The following is a 13572-nucleotide window of genomic DNA, read 5'->3' as shown; positions in this document are numbered from 1 at the left end:
TTTTCCTCTACTCTGTCTTTCTTTACTTCTGGGAAGCAAGGTAAGCATGTAGAGGCATGAAAAGGGCCCGTAGGAGAACAGGACTGCCAAAACTAGGAGACCAGGAACGATCTCTTGACTATTCTGGGAGGTTAGGAATTTCATGGGATACATGCTGGGGCCTGATCCGGTGCACACAGCTGGTAGACTCTGCCAGTTTCTCTGCCACCTTGTCAAGACACTGGGGGGAGTGGGGACAGTGGCTGCAAAATGGACCCTCTGAACCATACTGCCTCCGTCAATCCAGGCTCCCTAGAGGCAAGCAGGGGCTCTTGCATTTCTTTCTCTACCTCAAGGCCTGCTACGTAAAAACCTCAGTAAATGTTTCCTTGGCAAAAGACTGTATATTTGAAAAAGTTGGCGGCAGAGTTGGCCTGGCTCATTTTTAACTTATTGGCTCATGATGATACTTGAACAAGTAATTCTGGGGGTTGATCTGACACTATCCTCAAAACCCCAAGTTTACAGAAGTACCAGGCCCAGAAACCTTCGAGGCTGTGCACAGCTCCAACTCTGGAAGGACCTCTCTGAGGAGCAGCCTGGGGCAGGGCCCACAAAGACATAACTACCACCAGGAAAAGGGCTGGGTTGGAATAGGGCCAGGAGTGGAGAAGGGAAGGTCCAGGGAGCCCGGCACACAGCTGCTGGGCCACCAGCCCAGCCACCCAAACCCCAGGCCGCCCCAGGGTCAAGCTTCATCCAGGAGTGATTTTGGTCTGAGGTGACCTTTTATTTTCCCAAATCAATGCATGCCATCTTCCTGAATGAGTTTTCTAAAACAAAGAATAAGCACTTAAATTAAAAAAAAAAAAAGGAAGGTACCCTGTAGCAAACATGCTTGTATTTTCCAAAAGGAATCACTGAAGTCTCAAGTAAAGACAAGATAACTTTTGTTATATTTTTCTCAACATAAGAGAAGCAAAGGCATTATCATCTGAGACCTGTCAATTTATATATGTAATTACACTCGCAGTGCAATAAATATGAGTATGGTTTATATGGACAAGATTCACTGTAGCCTGAGTGGATACTACTAATCCTAATACATCTAATACTATAGTCAATTTTTCAGTAAGTTTACTGTTGTATTCTTACACAGAAAGATTTTGGTTGCTCTGAGAAGCAATATGTCACAACGACATTCCACTTTTCCCTCAAAGGAAAGAAAATTTTCTGCCCAGGTGATGCAGTGATACATCACATAATTCAGACATCAGACATCCTATCCATTTTATGCACCTCTCTGTTCATAATGGTCCACATAGATGAGAACGTTTGATCTCAAAAAAGACAATAGGATGTGAGACTGAAAAAGATTCTCTTACAATAAAAACATTTTTTATAAAGTGATTTGATCTAATTACATTTGGGTTTGGAATCTTAACAGACTGCTTAACAAAGACCTTCTCACATAGTCCATTAACATTAGCACGTCTAAAGGAAGGTTCCAAAAGTCACACAAACACTGAGAAAAATCAGGCTTTAAAGTGCTCCAGAACCAAATTTGATTCAAGGAAACAGTATACAATCTATAAAATGCTGAATTCTGTTGGGAACAGAGTATTACTAAAACAACCTTAAAAATAAATACATTTTAAAAAGTGCTTAAACTGAAAGACACTGTACTTGCGGGTGTTCTCCGAGTGCTGGGGCTCACGGCGGAATCTTTTCTAGGTGGCAGTTTTAATGGTAACGTTGGAGATACTGTCAACTTTCAGTCCTGGAGTTGCTCCCTTTGAGTTGCACCAAGCCCTCAGAGTCTCTCAGAAGTAAGATATTAACATGTGACACTTTCAAATTCTATGCCTAGGTACCTATGTGTGCACTGTGAGAAGATGATTAAGCCCAGACCTGCAGAGACAAGCAGAATTTTTTTAATACCTTCATGGTTAGCAGCTTATAAAACTTGAGTTTAACGAGGAGTATTATTCTGCTGCACACACACACACACAAGCTCCACGCAAAACACGGCACAGACATGACTGGGAAGGGGAACACTTCACTCTAGCAACTCAGGGGTGATTCTTTGGGTCAGCTCCTCTCCTTCCGCACTCAGTCGTCTGCAGGCTGTCATTGGCCCCTCAACCACTGACTGGTAACTTTTAGACTGAGTCCTGAAACCAGCTGTACTCACACAGCTCACAGGGCACATAAATAGGACATGACTAGTTTGGAAACTCAGGTTTGGGGAAAGGAAGTCACAATTAACTTTGGTTTCTTTCAAAATCTTAGCAAAAGTTCCATCTATCCTAAGACTAGACAACGTAACTGCCCTTTCAAAAAGCATTCATTTCTCAGGACAGTCTAGAACATCACATGACCAGTTACTTTTCAAGACTGTCTTTGGAATCCTCTCCCTCCACCCTGTGTCCTGTATCCTTTATAAACTATGCTGCCACAAATTTGTCAAAACTTAAGAGGTCAAAAGACCTCCCCAAAAACTGACCCCCCCAAACCTCATGAACATATGTGTCTTCCAAGATGCCACCAATATCATGTTTGTGATATTCCACACCTCAGTAGACAGTTTTGTTTTATGAACAGGCTGTTTTGGTATTTCTGGGGAGCCAACATTTAACAAGATCATGGAATTCTCTGAGCATCTGACCAAAGCCAGTAGGGACACCTTTCCTGGGAGAATGCACACATACAATTTGGCATGTAATTTCAGATGCTTTGTGGGCCTCCAATGACTCTTTTTGGGTATTGGGGGGCTGTGTTACCACAGAATAAGGTTCCCACACTGGCAATCTGTGATTTGTGAAAGGCTAGGAGCAGGTGAATCAGGCATTTAGGGTCAAGAGAACATCTGCCTCTCCAAACTCAACTGTTTTCTCATCTAAATGCTGACGCATCGTTGTTTAACCGATGCTTGACCACTTGCCTTGAGTGGGGACTCACTACCTTTCCAGGCAACTCAGCCCTCTGTGGCTCTGGGAAGAGCTGCAACCAGAGCTCTCTGGCTGACCCAGCCCATCCCAGTTCACGCTGACCCCTTGGCTTCCTGGAAGGACATTCATGCTTTCTCTCACACAGTATAAAGCAGAAAAACTTCTTACTCTGAGGGTATGATCCCATGATCCTGAGCAAAAGGCAGTCCCATCAGGGGAAACACGGAGAGTACTAACTCGGTTTTCATGGCCAAACAGGATGGAGACTCGGGATCCCTTAAGAACATCCCAGACGTTGATGGTGTAATCATTGTATCCAGCAAACAGTAAGCGACCTCAAAGCAGGATATGATAGTTAGTGAACCCGTTCCTTCCTATTATTTCTTTTCATGTCTGTTATTCATTCATTTACTCATTCATTCATTCAATAGATAGTGATTTAGTGCCAGGTGATGTGCTTAGCACTGAGGACTCAAAAAAGAGAAAATATAGTCCCTAGTGCCTGTGGAGAGTGGTGGGGAGGGGCGGGGCAGGAGGAAGGAGGAAGCAGACGCGTTCATCATTTTAGCACCATATGGTAAAGGCTGCATGTAATGAAGTGCTTAGATGTATAAATGTTTTGTGATACAAGACAAGGAGTTGAGGAACATACTACAGAGCAGGTGACAATGGAATTGGCCCTGGAGGGCTGAGTAGGAGTTTGCTGTGCAGGGAAAGGAGGGAAAAGACGTGCTAGCAGCTTGCTTGTAGAAGCGAAGATGCAGAACAGGGGATGAGTCTGGGGAAAATGAAGGGTCCAGGGACTTGTCCTGGCAATGCCACCTCACCCTTGACCAGCAGTTCCCCACTGTGAAAGCAGAGGTGCATGAACTCCAGGGCTTGAGGAAGAGTCTCTTTCCTCACCCCTCTACTGCTGAAAGGGTCCATTTTTTGGATAAAGGGAGAAAGGAATGCTAGGAGGGAGTTCCTAAGAGGTGTGGTTGTTACACATCATATCCTGAAGGACAGTGGTAGGCGGGGACACTCTTCATTTCCCCTGAAGTGGATGCAGCCCGGGGGACAGAGGGAAGCCACTGAGGACAGACCAGAGAGGAAGGATCAAGAAGCTCGGGGAGGAAAACTGTTGAAAATGATGACTTAGCATGTGGGCCCAAAGAAGTTCGGCTAAGGGGAAGCTGGACAGAGAGCGGCTTTTATCTGAGTCCTGTTTTACAGTCCTGTGGAAGTTTCTAAGGGACAGCCTTACCACTGAGGGAGAAGTCCACGCTGGATGCTCCAAATATGATGCTCTCTTTGGAATAGATGGCGACCTCCCTGTCTGCCCGGAGGTCATAAAGACGGCACTGGTACAAACAGAAACAAACATTTCTGGCTCAGGTTTGGAGAAGTGAAGACCATGAAGTTACAGGCACAGCAAGATGTGCTGGTGGCTTGTGTAGTTAGAGGGCTAAGGGAAAAGCTCTTTGGTTGTCTCTACTAGTATACATCCCTTAATCCGGAACCCGCATTTCCATGGAGGGTCAAAGGCACAGCAAGTATACAGGATTTCAAACTGAAATCCCTCTTTCTCTTTCTGATAAGGGATACATATCCTTTGTTGAAAATTCAGAAAACCACAGAAATGCATGAAGAAGAAAACAAGTCATCCCAAATCATAGAGGTGTTTATTAACACTTTTCTTCAGTCTTACTCTACTTTATATGTGTATTTAAATGGGGTGGCTATTTCACTATTACTTCTATTAACATGTTATAAGCTTTGTCTCATAGTTAATCTTTAGAAAAACATTATTAACTTGGCTGTTGAGTTTTCCTCATGAGGGTATATCAGAACCCATTTAGTTACAGTGTTAAGTGTTTTGTGTCTTTTTTTATAACTAAAATTATGAAGACCATTATTTATATAAAAATGTATCTGTATCTGATATTGTCTTTAGAATAGCTAGGGAAAAAGACACCTTAGAATTGTTTCTGGGAAACATGACTGGATCAAAGAGATCCAGTGTGATGGGCTTACAGGGGCTTGAAAAATCTCAGTACATAATCCAAACTGCCCCCAGACAGTAGCATAGTAGTCTGGCCCCAGGCTCCTTTACAGCATTGTCTTGGCCACTGGCATTTCTTTGTTGATCCCCGAGGCTGATGAGCATCTTATCACTTAAACCTTGTTTTATCTTTTCTTTTTTTTTCTTCTAATTGGGGTACAATCCCACTCAAAGCTTAAAGTTTTCAACTTGATCATTTATATAGCAAGTTTTTCCCCAAAATTTATACCTACATATATATAGGCACACACACACATTTATATATATGTCTATATACACAAACACATATATATTTTGAGATATCTAACATTAAATTTTCCTTATGACAAAACACTCAAACTGTTCCCTTGTAATTTCTCCCATAGTAGCAAATTAGGATGAAACCCATTACTTAATAAGATGCTTGCTCTTAAAAAAAAAAAAAGTGTTATCTTTTATCTTTTTTTCCCTCTTGAAAAACAGGTCAACATTATGTGGCAATTAGCATTGAAAACTTTAAAACTAGACATATTTTTGACTCGGTAAGTTTATGGCTGAGAATGAATTCTAAGGAAACAATTAGAAAGTGGCCCAAAATATTTACTTTTAGATGTGTTTGTTAACAAAACCAAAAACTCTTGTAAAAAATCCTAAATGTCCAAAAATTGACAGCTGGTTGAGTGATGATGTCACCTATATCATGGAATACTAGTCTGTCACTTAGAAAATATAATACAGAAAAATGTGTATTGGCATGGAGAAATGTTCATAATATATTACTAAGTAGAGAAAGCAAATTACAAAGCATTACGTGACTTTGGGTAGGGTGATTAAGGTAATATAATTTTCTCTCCAAGTTTTCTTTACTAGATTCACATTACAGATGGTCCTAACCATATTTTGACTTATGAATTCTTAGCATTACCACACAGAAGCAATGCTCATTCAATAGAAACTGTGGCGGGACACTCTCTAATGATGTGGGATCCAGACAGCTGCAGGCCACAAGGCCGTTAGGGCCGACAAACCATGCTCCGTGGGGCACAAGAGCATTAAGTATACTGAACACAGTTATGAGGCGAGGCTCACTTACAATGTTTGGTAGGTCAGGTGTACTGAATGCATTTTCGATGTAGAATATTTTCAGCTAATGATTGGTTTATCAAGATGGAATCCCATCATAAGTAAAGAAAGATCTGTACTTGTGTAGTAAGAAAAAAGGTTATTTTTGAAACATAAAATGAAGTCAGCATATCTCTCTTTCAAATCGGAAAAGCTCTCAAGAACTAAGAAACATACCGTAGCATCATCTGATCCTGAAGCAAAGGCATCTCCGCTTGGGTAGTATCTGTAGAAAGTTCAAGTAGAAAGCACTTTATTTAGAGCGATTCCCAGTCCTGAGTAGCCATCAGAACCATCTTGGGTGGCTGCCCCACACCAGACCCTCAGAAATCAGAATTTCCTCTTGTAGGACAGAAGGGTCTTGCATATGGAGGCCCAGAAAGGGGGCTCAGGAGGCAGGCCCAGAAAGGGGGCTCAGGAGGCAGGCCCAGAAAGGGGGCTCAGTGGCCGGCCCACTGGTTTCCAGCTTTCTCCCCTGTAAACAAGGGCCAGTGACACTGTTCTTACAGTGTTCAGGTGAGGGGTGAATGAGATAATGTGGGTCTTTGCTCCAGGCACAGACCACAGAGCAGCCTCCTACTGTCCCCCTGAGCACAGACCTCATTCCCAAAACTTGGCTCAGAATGCAGGGATACGGGAAGAGTTTTACACAGACACTGGAATCAGATCTACCCAGCCACATTCAAGTGATCTCTATACGCAAGATACTTTGGCAAGTGACTTCACCTTGCCCAGCCTAATTTCATCATCTAAAAAGTGAGGCTGCTAATGTGTATCCCCACTGTAAAGCAGCTATCCTTGAGTGATGTTCTTTTGTTCAAGTTGTTCACTTTACGTTCAGTATAGTATCACAATCCCAAATTGAACTAAACTATGGCTTCATTATACATTGTTTCACTTAAAGTTGCAATTCTCAAAACCCTGCTGATAATGTTAAGACTATGTCTATGAAAAGAAATTGACATTTGACAAACAAAAAGTATCCAATAAATGATGGTGAGTATTGTTACAGTCATTCTCTTCTCCTGAGTTGAGGAGTAATAGACTAAAGGAAGAGTGTGCAGGATAGAGGGGGCAGTATGAGTGAGAGAATGTGCATTTTTAAGTTGTATTTTATGAATATATAGAAACTTTACTTTTGTGACTTTATAGTCTTATCTTGCATTTAGTAACTTATCTCTGAAGTAATTTCTGGACTGATTTCCTTTGGTTTTCTAGGTAGTTATTATGCATTTGCAAAAAGGAAAATACTTTTTTCCTTTTCTCCCTAGCCTACATTTGAGAGCAGGAAGCCCGGCAATTCTTACTAATGTTTTTAACTGCTAAAGTAATTAAATATTTTTATTTTGCTCAGTGCTTTTAAGAACATATATAGTAAACAACAAATGCTGGTGAGGGTATGGAGAAAAAGGAACCCTCTTACATTGCTGGTGGGAATGCAAGCTGGTCCAGGCACAATGGAAAGCTGTTTGGAGGTTTCTTAAAATACTAAAAATGGATCTACCATATGATCCAGCAGTTCTACTCTTAGAAATCTACTCCAAAGACACAAAAACACTAATTCAAAAGGAAACCTACACTCCTACGTTTATTACACCACTATTTACAATAGCCAAGGTATAAAAACAACCCTAATGCCCCAAAACAGATGAATGGATCAAAAAATTGTGGTATATAGACCACATTGTATAAATACAATGAATGGTGTATATATATAATGGAATATTACTCAGCAATCAAAAAGATAAACTCATGCCATTTTCAGCAAAATGGATGGAGCTAGAAGTGATCGTGCTCAGTGAAATAAGTCAGATGGAAAAAAATAAATACTGCATGGAATCATTTAGATGTGAGCACCTATATGCTGGCCATAGATCTGAGACATATAACAAAGGAGTGGGACAGAGGTCAAAATGGGAAGGAAGAGCAAAAGGAACTATGATGATGGTTTACAAGTGATATGGCAGGAAAACTATGGGGTCTACATCTGAGGGGAGAAGCCAATGCTGTACAAAAGTGAACAATGGTTTAATAGAATAAATTAAAAATCCAAACAACAACAAAAGTGCTTTCCCACCAAATACAATGAAATTTCTTGGGTGATCACACTTTATAAACTGCCTCAACAGGGCCATCTTCACTACTGCCACGGCTAGAATAAGATACTCTGTGTCTCTAACCTAGGAGTTTCCTGACTTCTATCTAGGTTGGGACTGGCAGCCCAACCTAGCTTGCAGGTTCAGTAAAAACCTGAAACTCTGCCAACTCTCGACATTTGTCTCCACTACGTGTTCTATAGTTCCAGCCTCCGTCATCTTGAGCTCACAAAACTACCTTCCAACTGCTGTCACAAAATCTATCCGGGACACCCCCTCAATATTTTTCCCAAACAACTGTCAGAGGGAACTTTTAAAGGTGCAACACAGACCATGTTAGCCAATGTCCCACTCGAAACTCCACTAGGCACTGGCTTTCTGTTAGATCCCTTCACATGTCTCCTCCATGCTTCTTCCCCAGTGCTTTGCAAGTCTGGCCTTAATCTAAATGCCACCTGCTCAGAGAGGCCATCCCTAACTCTTCGGAGAAATAACCCAACCCCTCCCATCTCTCTGTTTCACACTACTCACAGAACTCCTAGTATATTAAATTAAACCACACATGTGTTTACATGCACTTTGCCTTGTATATCTCCTGAAGGAGAGTAGAGACCTCTCAATCTGTTCACAACTGTACTTCTAAAATAATGTCTAGTGCATAAGTCCTCAGTAAATATCTGTTGAATGAATGACTGAGAAACAGTGATTTGACTTAGAGAGGATGATGTTGATATCCTCTAGTATAACTAATTTGAAATTGTCAAAGTGATAGGAAATGCTGCTCAGTTCTACCACAAAACAGCCTTTCTTCTCTCAAGGAAGTAAACTAAGCCTGGAGGTGGTTCAAGGCTAAGTATTAATCCAGGCCAGGAGCAGTGGGAAACAGAGAGGAGACGTGAACATTCTACTCACTGACCGGACACTGTTGATGTCAGATTCGTGTGTTTCGAAGGCCTGCACGCACTGGCCAGAGCGCATGTCCCACACCATGGCTTTCTTGTCACATCCCTGCAAAGGCAAAGTTACCCTGAGTGATGCCCTCTGCAATGACTGTCCACAGGCAGGCATGAATCCCGTTATATACCAGAGATGGTATAGTTCCTGTTAGCAAATAGCTGACAACATGCTTCTCTGAGCTAGCTTCCTAAGGCCGTTTTCCTCAGCAGGTGAGTCAGAGGAAAGCCAGAAGTAGGCCTTGAGGGGTGAGGAGCAAAAGAAAGCACCCAGGACTGAGATGGGGCAGCTCAGAGCAAAGTGCCCTGACGTCTTCCAGCTGTGAGAGTCACTGACAGTATGAGGATTGGCATCCTTGCTCACACCATCTCTTGGCCAGGTGAGATGGCTTAGTTCTCCAGCTTTTTTTTTTTTAAGATTTATTTTTGGTACAGGCCAGAGATGCGAAGGGTGAGAGGATTCAACAGAAACAGAGTGGGGAGCAGAACAGGCCGACTGACAAAGTACACTGCTGAGGGGAGCAGCAGGCAGGTCAAGAGAGGTCTGCTGCACCATGTGGGTCAGTTCCCTGGCCTGGGATTGAACTCATGCTGCCAAGGCTTCGGAGAGCTTCATAATGTAGTGCTTTAGCCCATTGTGCCACCAAGGAAAGCCCTCTCCAGCTTTTTGTAATGGTTAAAAAATATATATTTAGAAGCAGCTAACTGGATTCAATTTAGATGATCCCAATTTTGCTGGCAACATCCAAAACACCACAGTCAGGAGCTGGTGGAAGATACAGCTTCTCTCCATCTGGCCTGATCAGGCCTGTGGCCACCTCAAGGTCACAGAGCTTCCTCACAGGCTGCATGCACTCTGCTATTGGCCTGGACATCCACCGTGAACACCTGTGCACTACTGTCTTCTTCATGGCTGACTCGGGGGTCAGGGCTAACTCAATGGCACCGTGGTCAAGCGTGTTTCTCCTGGGGGCGCTCTTCTGAGGATATCTGGGTCGCCTTCAGAGTCACAGTGTCTTGTGCCTCCAAAACATGGGTGATGTGTGGATCTTTTTTTTCTTGTGACTGTGGATGCCTTTCAGGACTGCATTCTTGGCTTTCAAAGCTTGATTACAGAGCTTCCTTCCTTACTTTCAGCACCATCTTCATTAAAGAGTTCTTCATTCTCATCCCCAGCAGTCCACAGAAATACTCATCTTCCACTCAGATAACAAATAACTCTCCTACTCACTGCTGTCCCACGCTGGGGAAGTTTGTGGGGGTAGGGGAAGTACTATCCTATGTCAAGCTGATTTGCAGGAGCTGACATATTAGAATCAGACAGGACTAGGGTATCCTGACTCCTAGCCTAGTGCTGCTCCATGCTCTGTGGCCTGTCTCTCTTTCCTGTGTCCTGGGGTGGGAGAAGGATGGCCACTGGCAGGGGCGGGGCAGGAGCGTGTCCCACTGGCCCAAAGGCCTGATCACACCACAGCGTGGCCTTCCCTTGGCAACCGCTGGATCCACTCAGTGCCCTGTGACTGTCTCTAATGCTCTCAGATGCTGACTCTGTGCCAGTCACTAAGAACCACACCTCTGAATGTGGCAGATGTGCTCGCCGACTTGTAGCTCTCACACCAGGAGCGATCCCTGCAGACTGCTGAATGTCAGCGGCGGAACAGGAGACCCTCCCAGCTCAGGCTGTCATGTCCACCAAATGCCACCGTGGCTGCAGGGGCTGAGACAATTCCTGCAGCAACTTTTTTTTTTTTTAAATAAGCAAAAGGGCAGGTTTATCATAAAAAGGGAAAGAAGGATACAGGACACTTGCACAGACACAAGCAGGTGGAAAGAGCTGCAGGTTTGCTAAAAGAGACACCTGGTCACAGGTGGGCAAGACGGCTGCCCCTGCAGCTCCTGCTAAGGGAGTGTCTGGTCTAGTCCCACGAACTGATAAGAAGCCACCAAAATTCTCCCCAGTAGACCAAGGACCCCAAGACGATTTCCTGTGGTCTTTACCCCAGATACGAAGGTGTTGCCAGTTTCTGAGGGAGCCAGGTCCAAGCAGAGCACATCTGCACCGTGCCCGTGAAAGCTCTGCAGCAGCTGCCCGCTCTCCACGTCCCACAAGGCACACGTGCCATCGCCACTCGCCGTCAGGATCTGCACAGAAAGGGACAGGAAGTGGGGCCAGGCCACGTCCCTTAGGGAAGTCGGTCAGATGCTAGAAGTTCCAGGGCAAAGGCCTCTGTCTCTGAGAATGCAGAGTATTTCTCCCATACTGACAAAGGCAAGGACCCTTTTCAACATGGTACCATCCTCAAGTTCCATGTTAATGGGCCTGTGCTCCCCCAGAGCATGAAACCCATGGGCCCCGCTGTGCTACAGGGCCCCACGCCCAACTGGCACACAGGAATGTTTGCTGAACAGAACCTGGCTGCCCACAAGCAGCCAAGCCCACTCATGCATGGTGACAGGCAGCTCACACAGGTCACATTCACCTAACACTGTAGGCTCTTCTACACGTGCTATGTGATGCAGACTAGACACCAAGTGTCCTTCTCAGACTTTACAGGCGGGCTGATTCTATTGACTCAGCATCCAAGGCAGCTTGCTAACAGGAAGGCTGGGGTGAGGCCTGAGAGTCTGTTTGCTCACAAATTCCAGGTGATGCTGATGCAGCTCCTTGGACCCACCTGGAGCCGCAAGGGCTCGTTCTCTCTTGCCTGCCTACCAGTGATAAGGGCTTGCTTTGTTCTACGGGGCCTGGGGGAGTATGGGGCAACGTCACATGGAGGGACTCTGCTGCCCCATGGCCTTGTGCACACCTGCTGCGCTTCTCAGTGTGGGTTTCCTGCCAGGCAGTCTGGGAGGCCCAGGGTCCGCTGGCAGCCAGGAGAAGCTGCTTCTGAGGTCCTCCTTGCAGCAACAGCTGGGAGAATTTGGAGCTCTCAGCCTTCTAGGGGATGGACCTCAAAGGCCTTTCTCCAAGCCCAACTCAGGGGCAGCTCTCCACTTTGGAGCGTGTCCCAGGCTCAAACCCCTATTTTTGTTCAGGGATTGCCTTCTGCCTTGGCTTCCCTCAGAGGCCTGCTACATGCAATAAGGTGCCCGAGACTGGTCAAAGTAGCCTCAGAGCACACACAGACTTCCTGTATTTTATGGCATATGCTGTAAACCCTCCAGTCTCACCAATACTGGATGCTCCACCCCTCTCCTGTCCTAACACTGGCAAAGGGTCAATAATTTCTATTTTTTTGGAGGGCAGGGACATCGGGTCTAAACAATCTGCTTTAAGTCACGTCCTGAGTCTAGCTTTTTAGTTTGGGAATTTTCCATACCATAGTCTCCAATCAAAGGAATGAATATTTTTTTAAAGTTAAAAGAAAATTCTTATTATTTAAGAAAACGTACAAATTTAAAAAATTTTGGATCTTCACTGCAATATAAGTAATGAGAAATTTAAAAAACTAACCATTGGTTACAATATATGCACTCAATGGAAACTCTAACCCACTGTCACATTTATTTTGGAATGTAGATTTAACCCTATGGTCTTAGATCAGAGAGATGAATTTTTCTTTTGGAATCCTAGATCCCAGAGGTGGAAGAACTATGTTTGTTAGTTCAGTTGTATCCATGAGGGTTTGTATTGATGTTAATGAGATCATAAAAGCTAACACTGATATTTACCAGGACTACTAAGTACTTGCAGGTATCACCACACTTATCCTCAGAAAACATGAGGAGTTTACTGTTACCTTCACTTGCAGGTGAGAAACAAAGCACACACAATACAGCCTTACTTAGGACTGACCGGCTACAGCACAGGGAAACAGGGATTCTATCCCAGCTGATTCCCAGCCCAGATGTGACCTGGCTCAGCCCCCAGGCCTCCTTCCAGTCAAGACAGTCAGCAGGCCCTCTAACTCCAGCTGGCTGCCCGCCCGCAGGGGAGAGAAAGCACCTGTCTCCCACATACCCTCTCCCTCCCCCATGGCAACACAGAGGAACATCAGATGCCCCAGAACCTACCACTTCTGCCCTCCTCTATCTCTGATAAATGTCTTCAGCTGCTTTGGCTGCTCTTCTGGCCCCAGGGCATCTGGTCTGGGCACCCCTGCAGCCTGCTGGGCCACAGTACCCTCTATGTACAGGTCTCTGAGAGCTGGCCCAACAGTGCAAACACTGCACTCCATCTCAGCAGCTATAGGGCCACCCAGCCTCCCAGCCTTCCCTCCCCTCCTGGTATCAATCAGCTGAGCCAGAGGGGGCCATGAAAAGCTGTAGTCTGATTCAGGTACTCGTCTCTCAACTAACAGCTGGCATACTCTCCAGTGAAGGGGGACACCCGGGCATACCCTCCAGTGAAGGAGGCACCCGGGCATACCCTCCAGTGAAGGGGGACACGGGGCATACCCTCCAGGGAAGGGGGACACCGGGCATACCCTCCAGGGAAGGGGGACACC

General features: G+C 44.9%; 1 protein-coding gene across 1 annotated transcript in view; it reads right to left on the bottom strand.

Moving 5' to 3' along the window:
- Nucleotides 1-745: 745 nt before the first annotated feature.
- The window catches only part of GNB5 (guanine nucleotide binding protein (G protein), beta 5), a 24230-nt gene continuing 11403 nt past the window's right edge, over nt 746-13572 (bottom strand). The window contains exons 6-11 of the mRNA XM_004687783.2: nt 11123-11266; nt 9088-9179; nt 6253-6301; nt 4177-4273; nt 3099-3265; nt 746-1890 (exon numbers count right to left, since the gene is read on the bottom strand). Of these exons, the coding sequence (XP_004687840.2) occupies nt 1879-1890; nt 3099-3265; nt 4177-4273; nt 6253-6301; nt 9088-9179; nt 11123-11266 (561 nt within the window). The 3' untranslated portion in view covers nt 746-1878. The remainder of the gene's footprint in view (nt 1891-3098; nt 3266-4176; nt 4274-6252; nt 6302-9087; nt 9180-11122; nt 11267-13572) is intronic.

Source organism: Condylura cristata, unplaced genomic scaffold (assembly GCF_000260355.1).
Source record: "Condylura cristata isolate star-nosed mole 26May11 unplaced genomic scaffold, ConCri1.0 scaffold00023, whole genome shotgun sequence".
NCBI classification, from domain to species: Eukaryota; Metazoa; Chordata; class Mammalia; order Eulipotyphla; family Talpidae; genus Condylura; species Condylura cristata.
Note: the sequence above shows the minus strand (reverse complement) of the source record. Positions and strands in the feature narration are given on the sequence as shown.